We start from the raw sequence: 14692 nt of genomic DNA, 5'->3' as shown, positions 1-14692 counted from the left end.
ACAGACATGAAGACCAAAGGTACAGAATAAAGACACAGGCGACAAGTTCACATAAATACAGTTATCTCATACTAGACTAGACATACATTGGAGAAAAGATAGCATCTTCAACAATTGATGCTGGGAAAACTAGAAATCCATATGTAGAAAAAAGAATTAGAACCCTATTTCTCACCCTACACAAAATGCAACTCAAAGTGGATCAAGGACCTAGGCATTAGACCATAGACACTGCACCTACTAGATGAAAAAGTAGCCCCAAATATCTATCACATGGGCTGAGGAACCAAATTCCTCAAAATGACCTCTAAAGTGCAGGAAGTAAAATCAAGAATCAATAAATGGGATGGTATCAATCCAAAAAGCTTCTTCACAGCAAAGGAAACAATCAAAAACATGAAGAGAAAGCCTACAGAATGGGAGAAAAATCTGTGCCACTTGCACTTAAGATGGAGCATTAATCTCTAAGATATATAAAGAACTCAAGAAGTTTAATGCTAAAAAGTAAAAAAAATAAAAAATAACCCAATCAATAAATAGGCAAAGAAGTGAACAGACACACTTCACAGAAAAATAAACACAAATGGTTAACAAATATATGAAAAAATGTTCAACATCATTAGCAATTTTAGAGAAATGCAAATAAAACTACACTGAAATTCCATCTCACTCGTTAGCAATTATCAAGAATACAATTAACAATAAATGTCGGTGAGGATGCGGGAAAAGGTACACTCATATGTTGCTGGTAAGACTGCAAATTGGTGCAACCACTCTGGAAAGCAGTATGGAGATTCCCCAGAATACTTAGAAAGGAACCACCATTTGACCCATTATCCCACTCCTTGGTATACACTCAAAGGACTGAAAATCAGTATACTATAATGACGCAGCCACACCAATGTTTATAGCAGCTCAATTCACAACAGCTAAACTATGGAACCAACCTAGGTGCTTCCTTCAACAGGTGACTGGATAAAGAAAACAAGGTACATATACACAATGGAATATTACTCAGTCACAAAGAAGAATGAAATTAGCATTGCTGGTAAATGGATGGAACTGGAGACTATCATTAAGTGAAATAAGCCAATCTCAAAAAACTAAAGGCTGAATGTTCTCTCTGATATGCAAATGTTAACTTACAATAAGCATGCAGGGTGAGGGGTTTAGGGAGGAAAGAATAGAAGTTCACTTGACCAGACAAAGGGGAATAAAGGGAAGGCAGAGGAGATGGGAATAAGAAAGAATAGAATGAATCAGACATAAATTTCCTATGTTCTTATATGAATACACAAGTAGTGTAATTCCTTATCATGTACATCCACAAAAATGGGAAGTTATACTCCATGTATGTATTATATATCAAAATGCATTCTACCATCATTTAAAAACAACAAAATTTTTTTTTAAAAATTAAGACACTGCTTTACCTAAGGACTTTCCTTTTACTGAGAATATTTCTACTTCTAAGATTCGACAAGAGAAACATAAGGTATTTCAAACCTCGTGAATTCCCACCAATCTGGAGATGAGATTCATGAGCATCATCTTCACTTCAAACCTTTCCTTAGAGCTCTCTAGCTGCTTTAGTAGTTTTTCTGCAAAATCTGGAAAGGAGAAGATCAAATAAGTATAGTGTGAGTCCATGGTTTGTACATTTTTTAACAGGTCTATGGAAAAGCAGATCAGTGAAAAGATCAAACACAGAAGAATATACTTTCAATGGTCCCCAAGGCCACAACTTAAGGAGTCTCAAAGTTTTAAGCATCAATATCTAGAATCACTATTTGATAGGTGCTTCACTTAGTAGCTATCTAGACCTTTGTTTCTCAAAGTATAGTCTACAGACCAGCAGCAGTTAGTTCTGGAACCTTCTTAGAAATGTAGACTCTCAGGTCCTACCTGTGCCCTACTGAATAAGAATCTGTACTTTAACCAGTTCCCCAGGTGATTTGTATGCATGTAAAATTTGAGAAGCACTGATCTCGAGCAGGGTTAGCAAATGTTGCTGTATAGTAGAGTACCGAGAACCACACTCCATACCAACTGAGTCATAGTCTCTGTAGTTAACAGGTCCCAAATATCAGAATACTTTTATAATAAATTCTCCAGGTGATTCTAAAGTGCAACCTAGTTTGAGAACTAGTGTTCTAGAATAGGGTTTCCCAGACTTTAGGTTTCTAAAGACTAGTTTAGGGGGCTGGGGAGATAGCTCAGTTGGTAGAGTGCTTGCCTTGCATGCACAAGGCCCTGGGTTCGATCCCCAGCACCAAAAAAAAAAAAAAAAAAAAAAAAAAAAAAAAAAAGACTAGTTTAGAAAAAAAGACACCAACAGACTATCAGTTTTCATTTAAGTACAGTATCCTACTACTTTTGTATTGTTAAAGATATGAATCTCTGAAAAATCTGTTCATCCACAGTTTTGTTATTTTGCTACAGACTGGAAATCACTGCTTTACAATATTCTCTAAACTACAACCAAGTAGGAAAAATTAAGCATTTATTTGTCTATTAAGTACCAGGGATCATATATTCCCTCACAACCCTAAAAGCAGGAAACAAAATAGGAAGAGATAAAGCCAACAAGGAACTTAGGAAGTCATAATTACAATACCTTGGGGATCATGAATTAAGTGAATGGCTGAAAAGTTAAACACCTCTGGCTTTTTTTTCTTCTTTTGTTTCTAAAAGAGACAGAGGGAAACAACTTTTCAATCTGAATTACAGTGATATTGTCCTTGGAATTCAATGTGCTACAGTGCTAAAGGCAGTTATCACGTCTAGTAGACTGCGTAAAAAGAAAAAAAAATCCTTGATCTAAAAACCTTTCTTTTGACTGAAAGAACTAAAGATGGTTTTTGCCTTTTAAGATTCAACCCTGGGAATCTTCTAGACATTAGCATCTGTGAAACTTAAAGGAATCTGGAAATACAAACAATTAAAACCAGAAGATCTGGGCACAGTGGCACATGCCTATAACTTCAGCTATGTGGGAGAGTAGGCTGGGGAACCAATGGTTTAAGGTCAGCCTCAGCAACTTAGCAAGACTCTGTCTTGATGGGGGTAAAAAAAAGTGTGAGGAGGTGCTGGGATGTAGCTCAGCAGTAGCACACTTGTCTAGCATGTATAAGGTTCTATGTTCAATCTCCAGTACTGCCCAAGAAAACAAACAAAAAACCCAAAAGCACCCACAGGAACCAAACTAATGATTTTCAGAATGATCATTACAAAATAGCAAATGCAATTAATTTCTATAGTCTTCTGAAAAGACGTGTAGCAAAGATATCCTAATAAAGGCACATTCAATCAGAACAGGTGAAAAGTGAATTTAATCAAATTAATTTATTCAAGTCACAGATCTTGCTAGAGCTGAATATACTTATTCATTAAGAATTAGCATTGAGGGTCTGGGGCTGTAGCTCATGGTAAAGCACTTGCCTCGTACATGTGAGGCACTGGGTTCAATCCTCAGCTCTGCATAAAAATAAATAAATTGTGTCCATATACAACTAAAAATATTTTTAAAAAATTAGTGTTGAAATATCTACCACACATTTCCAAATTTTTAAAAAATGCTTTATCTAAATCTTGAAAACCTCCATTAAAAACTATGTATTCTGCATTTAAAAACTATGTATTCTGCATTTTAATGATTCCTACCTCTTCTCAGGTATAAATCTCACCTTGAGTACTTTCATTGCCTTTTCCAACCTCTTCTTGTTTTTGGAGCTCTTCTTCCCTGTGGCATATTGCACTAGCAGGTCTCTTGCTGTGGGGCCTTCATCCTGAAAGAGATGCCACTTTGTAAAACTGAAAACAAGGAATAGATCTGCATAGAAGCAATAATCCTTTCAACAACTCTTTGGTTCTTATCTGCTCTGCATACACCTATTAAAAATAAATAAATTTTTAAAACTAAGTTAAAAAATAAGCACACTTCTGTGCAAAAACAGGCACAAAGAATTTTGTGTTTATATTTTGCTTTTGCCTTTTACTGAAGTCTGATATACAGTACAACTTTGTAATTATTTGAAAGAAACTAGAAACAAATGTTGATCAACAGGGGAATACTTAAGATATAGTAATATATATAATTTATATTCTGAATATGTGGAGGTTATTCTTTAAGATTTAAGTGCACTAGTAGATCTGTATGTATTGACACAAAGAAAGTAAGTCGTAGGATACATATTATTCAAACTGTTCTTAAAAACCTACTATACACTTAAGACTATGTAGACATATCCATATTTAAATGGATGGAAAAGGAGGTGGTCATCTGTGAGGAAGAATCAGGGGTGCAGACATAACATTAAGGTCAAAAAACTATTATCCACAGCATCTAAAATGTTTTACAGAAAAAATGTATCAGTCACATGTTGTTTAAAAGATGGCTATCACATATTATAGATCTAGCTACCAAAATGCTTTAAATGGAGAAGGAAGTTTTTTTTCCAAATTTCTTCTTTTTAATATTGCAAAGAAAATTTTGTGACATCATAAATCTTGATTTTTTTTCCTTTTAAAGATGCCATATTCCAGGTGGGGAGGTAAGAGAAGGATGGAGGAACTTTGGATTATGCAGAGGGAAATGAGAGAGGGGAGGGGGCAAGGGAAGGAAAGACAGTGGCATGAGACAGACATCATAACCCTATGTACATATGATTACACAAATAGTGTGAATCTACATCGTGTACAACCACAGAAATGAAAGTTGTATACCATTTGTGTACAATGAATCAAAATGCAGTCTGTAAAAATAAAAAATTTAAAAAAAAAGATGCCATATTCCTTTTCCCTCCCTGCACTATAAATTTCTATGATGTTGATGTTATCTCAAAATATATTGGCAGCAATTTTTATTCTAAATTTTTATAGTAAAATAAAGATACAGCTTTAAGTTAAGAATAAGGCTGAGTAAATCTGCTTTATTAACCAACCTTACTGAATATAAGTGATAAATTATAAGTGGAATAAAATCTCAATATCGTAGAACTCAATAAAGGACAAAGGTGACATATAAATGTCTTTCTAATTCCATCAGTCCAAAATTTTACAAGTTGTTCTCAGAGAAAATATGAAATTAGAGAAATTATAAAATCCAGAAGCATCAATGATTAAACTAACCTCAGATTCTGAGTCACTGTCCTGTTTTTCATCTTCATCTTTCCCAAGGAAGAATGTCAAAGCAGCAACTAGTATCTAAAGATCAATCAGAAAAAAAGTTAGTTATCTAATCCAGCTTACAAAAAATAAATACATTTGTTTACATTTTATATATACGTATGAACTAGGGTCTAAAGAAAAATATGCAAAGCATGGTGGGATTTTTGCTCCTTTTGTTTAATTAAAAAATGTTTTTAACATGTCATTTGTCCCATAAATATGTAATTTTAAAAATCTTTAACTACAGGTGGGGATGTGGAACAGTGGTAGAGCACAGATTTAGCATGTGTGAATCCCTGGGTTGAATCCCCAGCATCACAAAAATTAAATAAACTTTGGATAAAAACTGCCAGGCTCTGTATCTTTGTCCTTCAGGGAGACTGAAGAATTTCTACATTTCACACAAGAAGAGCGATGTCATAGTGCTTCTAAAAGAAGGTCAAATATAGTTCTTAAATTTCTTTCAATTGTACCAGAGCCTAACAGAGCAAAGAATTATAAGGGAAAACAACGTAAACAGCTATTACTCATTACAATGTTTTGTAATCTCATAACTGTTTGAGTCTTCCACAGCACAGATGACCTAAGGAAATAGTCTAAATACAAAGAAAGCCTCATTAAACATAAACTCCATGTTCATCCACCACTTCCTTACATACCTAGTTCTTTACCTTCCATCCAGAGAAACAAACCACCCAAAGACAGTGTTTCCACACAGCCCCTACAGGTGCTCACCTTGGTGACCTTAGAGAAACATGCAGTTGTGATAACATTAACAGTTTTGGCATCATTCCTAGGGGAAGACAATGAATGTTTTGAAATAGATCTTCATTCTATTTTATTTCACAGTACAGACAATGGCACAAAAGAAACAACATAACTAATACTTCTGGCATTCAAATTTTCAACTCTAAAATATTTTTTCATATTGTCACGTTTATTGATCAATTATGTATATGTGATCATTTGCATATATTCCTTTACAAAAAAACCCCATTCAAATATTTGCCCTTTAAAAATAGGTTTTGATCTTGATTTCTTTAAATTTTTAAATTTGTTCTAATTAGTTATACATGACAGAATGCATTTATGCATTTTGATAAATCATATGTAAATGGAATATAATTTCTCATTTTTCTCATTGTACATATTGTAGGATCACATCAATCATGCAGTCATATATGTACATGAGGTAATAATGTCTGTTTCAGTCTACTATCCTTCCTACCCCCAGACCCCTTCCCCTCCTTTCACTCCCCTCTACCTAATCTAAAGTAAATCCAGTCTTCCCTAGCACTCTGCCCCCTTATTGTGACTTAGTATCTGCATATCAGAGAAAACATTCAACCTTTGGTTTTTGGGGTTTGGCTTATTTTGCTCAGCATGATATTCTCCAACTCCATGCATCTACCAGCAAATGCCAAAAAAAACAAATAACCCAATCAGTAAATGGGCTAAGGAACTGAACAGACACTTCACAGAGGAAGAAATACAATCAATCAAATATAAGAAAAAATGTTCAATATCTGTTGCAATTAGAGAAATGCAAATCAAAACTACTATCCCACTCCTCAGTTTATACCCAAAGGACTTAAAATCAGTAGACTACAGTGACACAGCCACATCAATATTTATAGCAGCTCAACTCACAATAGCTAAACTATGGAACCAACCTAGGTGCAATTCAACAGCTGAATGGATAAAGAAAATGTGGTGTGTATACACACACACACACACACACAATGGAATATTATTCAGCTTTAAAGAAGAATGAAATTAAAATTTTTAAGTCATGGTTTGCATCCAGGTGTGGTGGTGCACACTTATAAATCACAGATACTTAGGTGGATGAGGCAGAAGGATAAAAAGTTCAAGGATAGCCTGGGCAACTTAAGGAGACCCTGTCTCAAAACAAAATTTTTAAAAAGGGCTGGAGGTATATAGCTCAGTGGTGGAGAACTTAACCATGAATGTGTAAGGCCCTGGATTCAATCACCAGTGCCAAAAAAAAAAGTCACTGATTCCTAAATTAGTCAACCATAAGTAAAACATTTAATTTTGCCCACTCTTAAAGACAGAAAACTTGCAACAAGATGAAGTATGTGAAGTATTTTAATGACGCAAAATCTACTCAAAGTAAGCAGGAAAAAAACCCAAAAACCCAGAATAAAAAACTTGTAATACAGCAAAATTCCAACCATAGTCAACCATAGTCCAACATGCATGCTACATAAATGATCAAGAAGAAATAACATAAAATATTAAGAGTTAATCATGTTTGGATGGTGGGATTATATGTAATTTAAAAAAACAAACAAACAAAAAAACTTTTCTAGTTTCTTCAAAAGTTCCAAAAAGGGGGTAGGGGGGGATTTCATTAATAAGAAAAGTAGAAGACATGAGTTGGGGCATTGTTTCAACAAAATTAAGTATGTGAAATAGAGTATTTCACATGTACAGTAGAAACTGACTTGAAAAATCTTCAGAGTGGCAAAGTAAGTAGTGCAGATTTTGAGGTCAGAAGATCTGGGTTTCAATTTCAATTCTGCTTCTTAATACCTAAACTCTTACTCTAATACCTTCCATTTCATTATCTATAAAATGGAGATAATTCCATACAGGCTGCTTTTATTCTTAGGATGTTCTTAAGGGTGAATGAGGTAATCAAGAAACAGGAGTCAATATTATTCAGGCATGTGGATTGCCTCCATATGTTCACTTCTAACTTAATTTATGATAGAAGAATATTGAAGAGCACATGATCAAAAATATTTGTGTTTTGTATTAATTATGAATGAAAAAAAGAATCTACTTCTTAAGAGACAAAATCATATATCTATTACCAAATGTTCCTTCTGTAGAGTTCTATCATCACGTCCAAAGATATCTTGGCTGCAGTTGCATTGCTATCTCTTAACATGGTATACATAAAATTCTGCAAAACCTGAAGAGAAAGAGAAAGAAGACTTAATACATTGACGATACAGTGCTGCAAATATGGAAAACAAAAAGGTACTTACTATATTCACTTTATTGTTCTTGTGTTTTGCATTTATATTCTTGATATCAGTTACAATATGTGTGTATAAAGTCTGAGGAAAAGAAACAAAAACAAATACACATTACACTAACAATTTAACCTTGTTATATTTGGATAAAAATACAAATGTACAGAATGACTTAATTTTACCTATTTTCCTCCTATTACAAAAGACACCAAAAATAAAAGCAAGCAAACCAATTAAAAAGAAAAAAGCAGCTAAAGATCAAAGTAAAGTTGCCCTCGAAAGGTTAAATATTGAGTTACTATATGACCCAACAATTCCACTCCTTAGTATATACCCAAAAGAAGTGAAAAATCCATTTCCATATTAGTGTTTGTGTGATTCATAGCAGCATTATTTATAATAACCAAAAACCAGAATGTCCATTAACTGATGAATGGATAAACACAATGTTGTATAGCCATAAAATGAATTATTATTTGGGAACAAAAAGAAGTGAGAATCAATGGATAAACCTTGAAAACATTATGCTAAGTAAAAGAAGACAGTCAGAAAAGACCACATATTGTATGACTGCACTTATGTGAAATACCCAGAATAGGCTAGTCTATGAAGGCCAAAAGTAGACTGGTGACTGTCTAGGGCAGGAAGAGACAGGGGAGTTGATTATTCAAAATCAAATGTAGTAGTTTTTCAATACTCTGAAAAGATGTTTAAGTTAATGAATATAAACTTTAGTTTTTCTTTCTTAAATTTGTTTCATAAACCTTCAGTTTCTAGTCTTATATGGCAAATACAAGGTCATGTGAAAATGTCAATAACAACAATAAAAGTGAATTTTACTGGGCAGGACAGTTACAGTTATGAATGTCCATGCCCTGATTAAGCCAGTGAGTATACAGCAGTGGTAAAGGAATTGGATTTTAGAGCCAGTTTATCTGGGTTTATATTCCAGCCTCACCATTCAGAAATTGTGTGATCCTAGGCAAGTTACTCTATCTTTTTCTCTGCGTCTACAGTCTTTTTATCTGTAAAGTGCTAATAATAATTATAATGAAAATCCCTATCTCATTGGGTTTTGTGAGTAAACAAATACACAAAAGCTCAGAGAATAGTGCCTGGCACAAAGTATGTACTTTGTAAATGTTAGCTATTAATACCATATTACATGCACAGTGGTTTATTTTTTTTCCTGTTAAAATTATTCTTGGACTGGGGTTGTAGCTTAGTGGTACAGTGCTTGCCTAGCATGTGTGAGGCACTGGGTTCAATTCCCAGCACCACATAAAAATAAATAAACATCATTCGACAACTAAAGTAATAATAAAAAATTATTCTTCGCCATATTCAAGGACGTAAAGCAACAAGAATTCAAGGGATTCCAAACTCTCCACATTTTATGTCACCTCAAGGAAGAATGAGATGTGGGGAAAACTTTTTTGGTCTTTACCTTTCGCAGAAGCTTATCATGGCAACGCAGAAGTTCAAAGAAGAGCTCTAGTAAACTTGATGGATTGATGAGATTCTTATTTCTCAGCAAGATCAAAGCTTTGCAAAATGTCTTAGAAAAGAAAACATACTATAAGACAATGGGAAAATTAATCAAATAAGAAAATGGAACATATACATCCTAAAGAGCTTTATGTCTTTTCCTAACAAGGTACTATTCTAGGCATCAAAACAGTCTGTCCTCATGGAGCTTCCACTAGGGATGGAGCAGAAAAGGAGTTAGCCATAAAGAAGAGTATCTAAGATAATAAGTGTCACAGAGGAAGTAAAACGGTAATAGGATTGATAAATTCTGACTGAAGAAGGACAACTTTACAAAGAGAGATCAAGGAAGGCCTATCTGGAAGACTGTCTTCATTTGAAAAACCCTAGTGGATCAATGAATCCATGAGACTATTTTTCATATGAAGTCTAATCACCCAAATTATGTCCTCTAATACTACTTTCTGTGAGTTCTAACAAGAAATATTTGGAGAATAGTTGATTCCTTACTGTTTGGGCAGGGAAAACAATAAGAATGTGTTTGGGACTATTTCTTCCAGAATATAATAATGATGCTTTAAAAAATATCAGGGGCACTGCTAAAACTACTAAGAAGCTCCCCCTTGGCCAAGTGGTGACAATGTGAACACAATAAAAAATAAGAGTCAAAAAGAACTTAATAAAAGTACTTTAAAAGGTATTACAATGTCAAAGAAAAAAAACATAAGTTTAATTTTTCTTGCTTTTTCCTAAGTAGGTAAGTTAATAAATACGGATATTTAGTTTCTTCTACAAAGAAACACAACCTATTTCCATCTAGGCAAGCAGAGGCAGTAGGATGACTTGCACCTAGTAATTCAAGGACGACCTGGGCAACATATCGAGGAGGGAAAATATGAACAAACAAAAAAGACAAACCTAGAAAACTATAAAAATGGTAGAATTACACAAAGTCTGGGAAAAACATTAGGAAAGAACAAAGTTACCAGTAAAAGTCCACATCATGTACAACCACAAGAAAGGGATCTAATTAGAATAAGTTATACCCATGTATATAAAATATGTCAGAATACACTCCATTGTCACATATATCTAAAAAGAACAAATAAAAAATAAAAAGAGTAAGAACAAAGTTGAATCTATAAACTTAAAATATTTTTACAAGTTTTGGCATAGGATATTAGTATGCTTTGTGGTCACAATTATTTTTTGTTAAGTACCTGATGTAAAAGTATTTGAAAGGCAGATATATTTAATTTGAAATGCCTTACCTTGGGTCCCCTAAAAGCAGAGTATGATTCATTGTAAGTCACTTGTGGATGAGTGCTCTCAAAAGGGAAGTGAAGAAAGCAGAATAAGGGTAGACAAAAGAAAAACCAAGCAAGGATGTGTCTTTGGCTGGAGACTACCTTTCATCCAATCACAGAGAAGCCCTGGAGTATAATTTGCAACACAGTCAGACCCAACATGAGCTGGGTTTTATAGCTCATGACAATCAGCTGGGAGCACAACCTCCCAGATCTACAACTTTCATTTAGCTGGGGACTATGCCTCAGAGTAAGGCTGGGGTGGGGGTGGGGTGGGGGAGGTGGAATCAGCAACTGATATTCATAGCTCGTAGGTAAAATGGGTACGAAGGTTGGTATAAGGGATCTTACCCAGGACCCAGGATCAATCACTAGAGTGACAAAATTTAAATGCTCAAACTGGTCATTTAATGGATAACTTTACTGACTTAAGTATTACAAAAACTACATGTTGTAATTAAGGTTCTTCATGCATATGAAATAATCACCTATTCAAAACAGGGAAAAGAGCACCATAGCAGGGTTAGCATGTGGAAGAACAAATCAGAGAGGAGCATAGCAGAAAAGGAGATGAGAGGACAAACACAGGTAGGAAGCAGAGCACAAGTAGGAACTTAATAGGCCATGATGATAAGTTTGAATTATATTGTAAGTATAAGTGAGAACCTAGAGGAATTTTAAGGAAAGGGTGACCATTCTGATTGACATTTTAAAAAGATGTTTAGCTGAGTGCCTATCTTCATTTAAATACATTATTACATGCACACATAAACACAGTACAGTTTATTGATCCAAAAACTTGTCCTACCATTCGAAGATCTGGATCCAAGACATTATGATTGTAGGAGAGAAGATCTTTCAGTTCTTGAGGGAAGTTACTTAGATGTTCTGGGTAGCAGTGACCAATCTATAACAAAGCAAAGGCTTTCTGAAGTTTCTAAAATTGAGATGCACAGATTTAAGATGTTCTGCACAAGGAGGGTAAGAGGCTATTTCACGAAGGCAGATGGTTCCAAATCGCCACGTTTTTCCTACATGCTATTTCTCCTGCCATTCTCATAGTTCCTACAATCTTTGTATAATATTGATGACATCATTAAGAACCTGATTAATGATGAATTTGAAAAAAATAGTTTGACAGTTTGGTTGATTCTGTGAAAAGACCTAGCAAATCCTCCAACTCATCATAGTAAGAAAATAAAATCTGTGAAAAAGGGAAAGTTTTAGAAAAACTTAAGTTTCCACTTTGGAATGGAAAGAAGTTGAGTATTATTGAAAAAATATTCTGTAAAAGTGAGTAACATTGACCTTTGTTTTATTCGGAAATTATCTTCTTACCTGTGCCATAAACATCACCAGCTCTGCCAGTTCTTTGCTGGGTTTATTTGGTTGTAACTTGAAAATCTCCACATTGGATTTGTAGTGATTATACTGCTGGAGAAACTGTAGAAAAACAAAATTTGAGTTTGTCACATTCAATTACATGACTGACTATCTCAGTATAGAATGAAAAACTATTTAGTAAAGTCTTTGACAGTGGCATGGAGAAAAAAATGCATTTAAGTATATAAAAACACTTCTTTCTCCTTATCTACATTCTTCTAAATGAGTTTTGGAAAAACCTAAGGACATCAGAGATAATCTAAAGATCTTTTCCTTAGAATTTTCATTAGAAAGTTAGTCAGTATAGTATAAAGTATAATAAGCAAGAGTCAAACACTTAGATTCTGGCCCCGTTCTGCCACTTACTATCTAAATGACCCCTACAACACTGTCCATGTTTGGAAAGCACTCAAGTCAGCAGAAAAATACCAGGACAGAAAATGTAAAGTGTATTTCAAGTAAATGAAATTCTCTAATCAAAAATTCTCCTCTTCTTTTAAATATACACTAAGTTCTAAACAGGATGTATTAAGAGCCAAGGTTATGTAGAGGGAAATGGGGGGGGTATGAAAAATGGTGGAACAAGACAGACATCATTACCCTATGTACATGTATGATTACATAAATGGTATGAATCTACATCATGTACAACCACAGAAACGAAATGATGTACCCCATTTGTGTACAATGAATCAAAATGCAGTCTGTAAAAAATAAAAATAAATTAATAAAAGAGCCAAGGGCAAGAGACACAGGGAAATTACATAGCTTCCACTTATTCAGCACTTACTATGTGCTAACCTCATGATGTACATTATTCATTTCATTGCATTTAGTCCTAACAACCCAATAGTCTAATGTTGGAACTGAAGAGTCAGGTCTCAATTCCATGCCCCATACCTACTCTCCTTCCATAGTCCATGTTTCATTTTGTTTTTTAATTTTTTGTTGTTTTGTTTCTGTGCTGCTAGGCTTTGAACTCAGGGGATAACACGTTAGCCAAGTGCAGTACCAATGAACTACATCCCTAGCTTCCCACAGTTGATGTTTTTAAATTGTGTATATGTGTGAGAGACATATACATACAGAAAATTCACATTTATCATCAGCTCAGCCCTATATGATCCAATGAACTCCAAATTTTCATATCCATTTGCCTATTTAATATCTGTTTAGATGTCTAAAAGATGTCTTAAAGAGTTATGTTGTTCAGAGGAAGAAGTTATGTACCATTTGTGTACAATGTGTCAAAATGCATTCTACTGTCATCTATAACCAATTAGAACAAATTTTTAAAATTAAAAACAAAGTTATGTTGTTTCCCTAAAAAAATTCCTAGGTGTCCATTTACCAGCTTTTACCAAGTGTGGGAATCAAAAGGCAGACCTATATAATACCTACAAGCTTCAAATAAGACCATATCTCTCTTTATTCCATACATCCACTGAACAGGAGCGAGGAAAAGGCCTCAGAACTCTTCAGGCTCCTTACAAAATCCTTACCCCAATTCTTCCCTTCCCCTACCCACAGCCCAGCTACCGCTATTTTTCTGCCTTGCAATGATTAAGACTAATCTAAATCTGTCCTTTATGAGTTCTGCAAAAGCACATGTCTCCCAGGCTCTCCCTTAACCCACTCACTAAAATGTTCATATCAGTAGTATCCCAAAACTCTTGGGGTAGGGCCAAGGCATTTAAATCTTTTAAGAGAGTCAAGTTATTCTGATACTCTGTGGAGGCCACAGTTCTCCTGACACAGTGCTACATCATTTTCTTCCACCACGGCTGAGTTAGTACGTGTCCTCCTCACTTTTTAAACCCCTTAAGAGCACTGGTATCCATCCAGATTGATACTTTTTCCTTAACTGTCCCCACTACCAGTTTTCAATCTTATGTCTCAAGATTTACCCCATTAGTAGAATAGAGATGCTTTTATTTCTACCATCTTATGAGAAACTCTTTGGATTCCACTCCACTCTCTGGCTGCCACTCCATTTCTCTCTCCCCATCCTCCTTTTTTTTCCCCTGCAGTACTGGGGATTGACCCAGAGGTGTTTTCCCACTGAGTTATACCCGTAACCCTTTTGATTTTTTTATTTCAAGTCAGGGTCTTGCTATGTTTCCCAGGTTGGTCTTGAACTTGCAATCCTCCTGCCTCAGACTCCTCAGTAACTGGGATTACAGGTATATGCCACCACACCTGGCTCCCCTCCAGTCTCCTCAGTAGCTGGGATTACAGGTATATGCCACCACACCTGGCTCCCCTCTCTTCTTTTCAGAAAAACTCCTACATTGTCCAGGCTGGACACAGTGGTACACAGCTGTAATCCTGGGGGCT

The 14692-nt window shown here is 34.9% G+C and overlaps 1 protein-coding gene across 1 annotated transcript in view; it reads right to left on the bottom strand.

The window, feature by feature from the left end:
- Window positions 1–14692, bottom strand: part of Sdad1 (SDA1 domain containing 1) — a 33038-nt gene that overhangs the window by 15109 nt on the left and 3237 nt on the right. Inside the window, exons 2-11 of the mRNA XM_047566536.1 lie at window positions 12311–12415; window positions 11781–11879; window positions 9625–9735; window positions 8190–8261; window positions 8013–8113; window positions 5905–5962; window positions 5131–5205; window positions 3687–3788; window positions 2618–2687; window positions 1507–1610 (exon numbers count right to left, since the gene is read on the bottom strand). Of these exons, the coding sequence (XP_047422492.1) occupies window positions 1507–1610; window positions 2618–2687; window positions 3687–3788; window positions 5131–5205; window positions 5905–5962; window positions 8013–8113; window positions 8190–8261; window positions 9625–9735; window positions 11781–11879; window positions 12311–12415 (897 nt within the window). The remainder of the gene's footprint in view (window positions 1–1506; window positions 1611–2617; window positions 2688–3686; window positions 3789–5130; window positions 5206–5904; window positions 5963–8012; window positions 8114–8189; window positions 8262–9624; window positions 9736–11780; window positions 11880–12310; window positions 12416–14692) is intronic.

This window comes from Sciurus carolinensis, chromosome 10 (genome assembly GCF_902686445.1).
Source record: "Sciurus carolinensis chromosome 10, mSciCar1.2, whole genome shotgun sequence".
Taxonomy (NCBI): Eukaryota; Metazoa; Chordata; class Mammalia; order Rodentia; family Sciuridae; genus Sciurus; species Sciurus carolinensis.
Note: the sequence above shows the minus strand (reverse complement) of the source record. Positions and strands in the feature narration are given on the sequence as shown.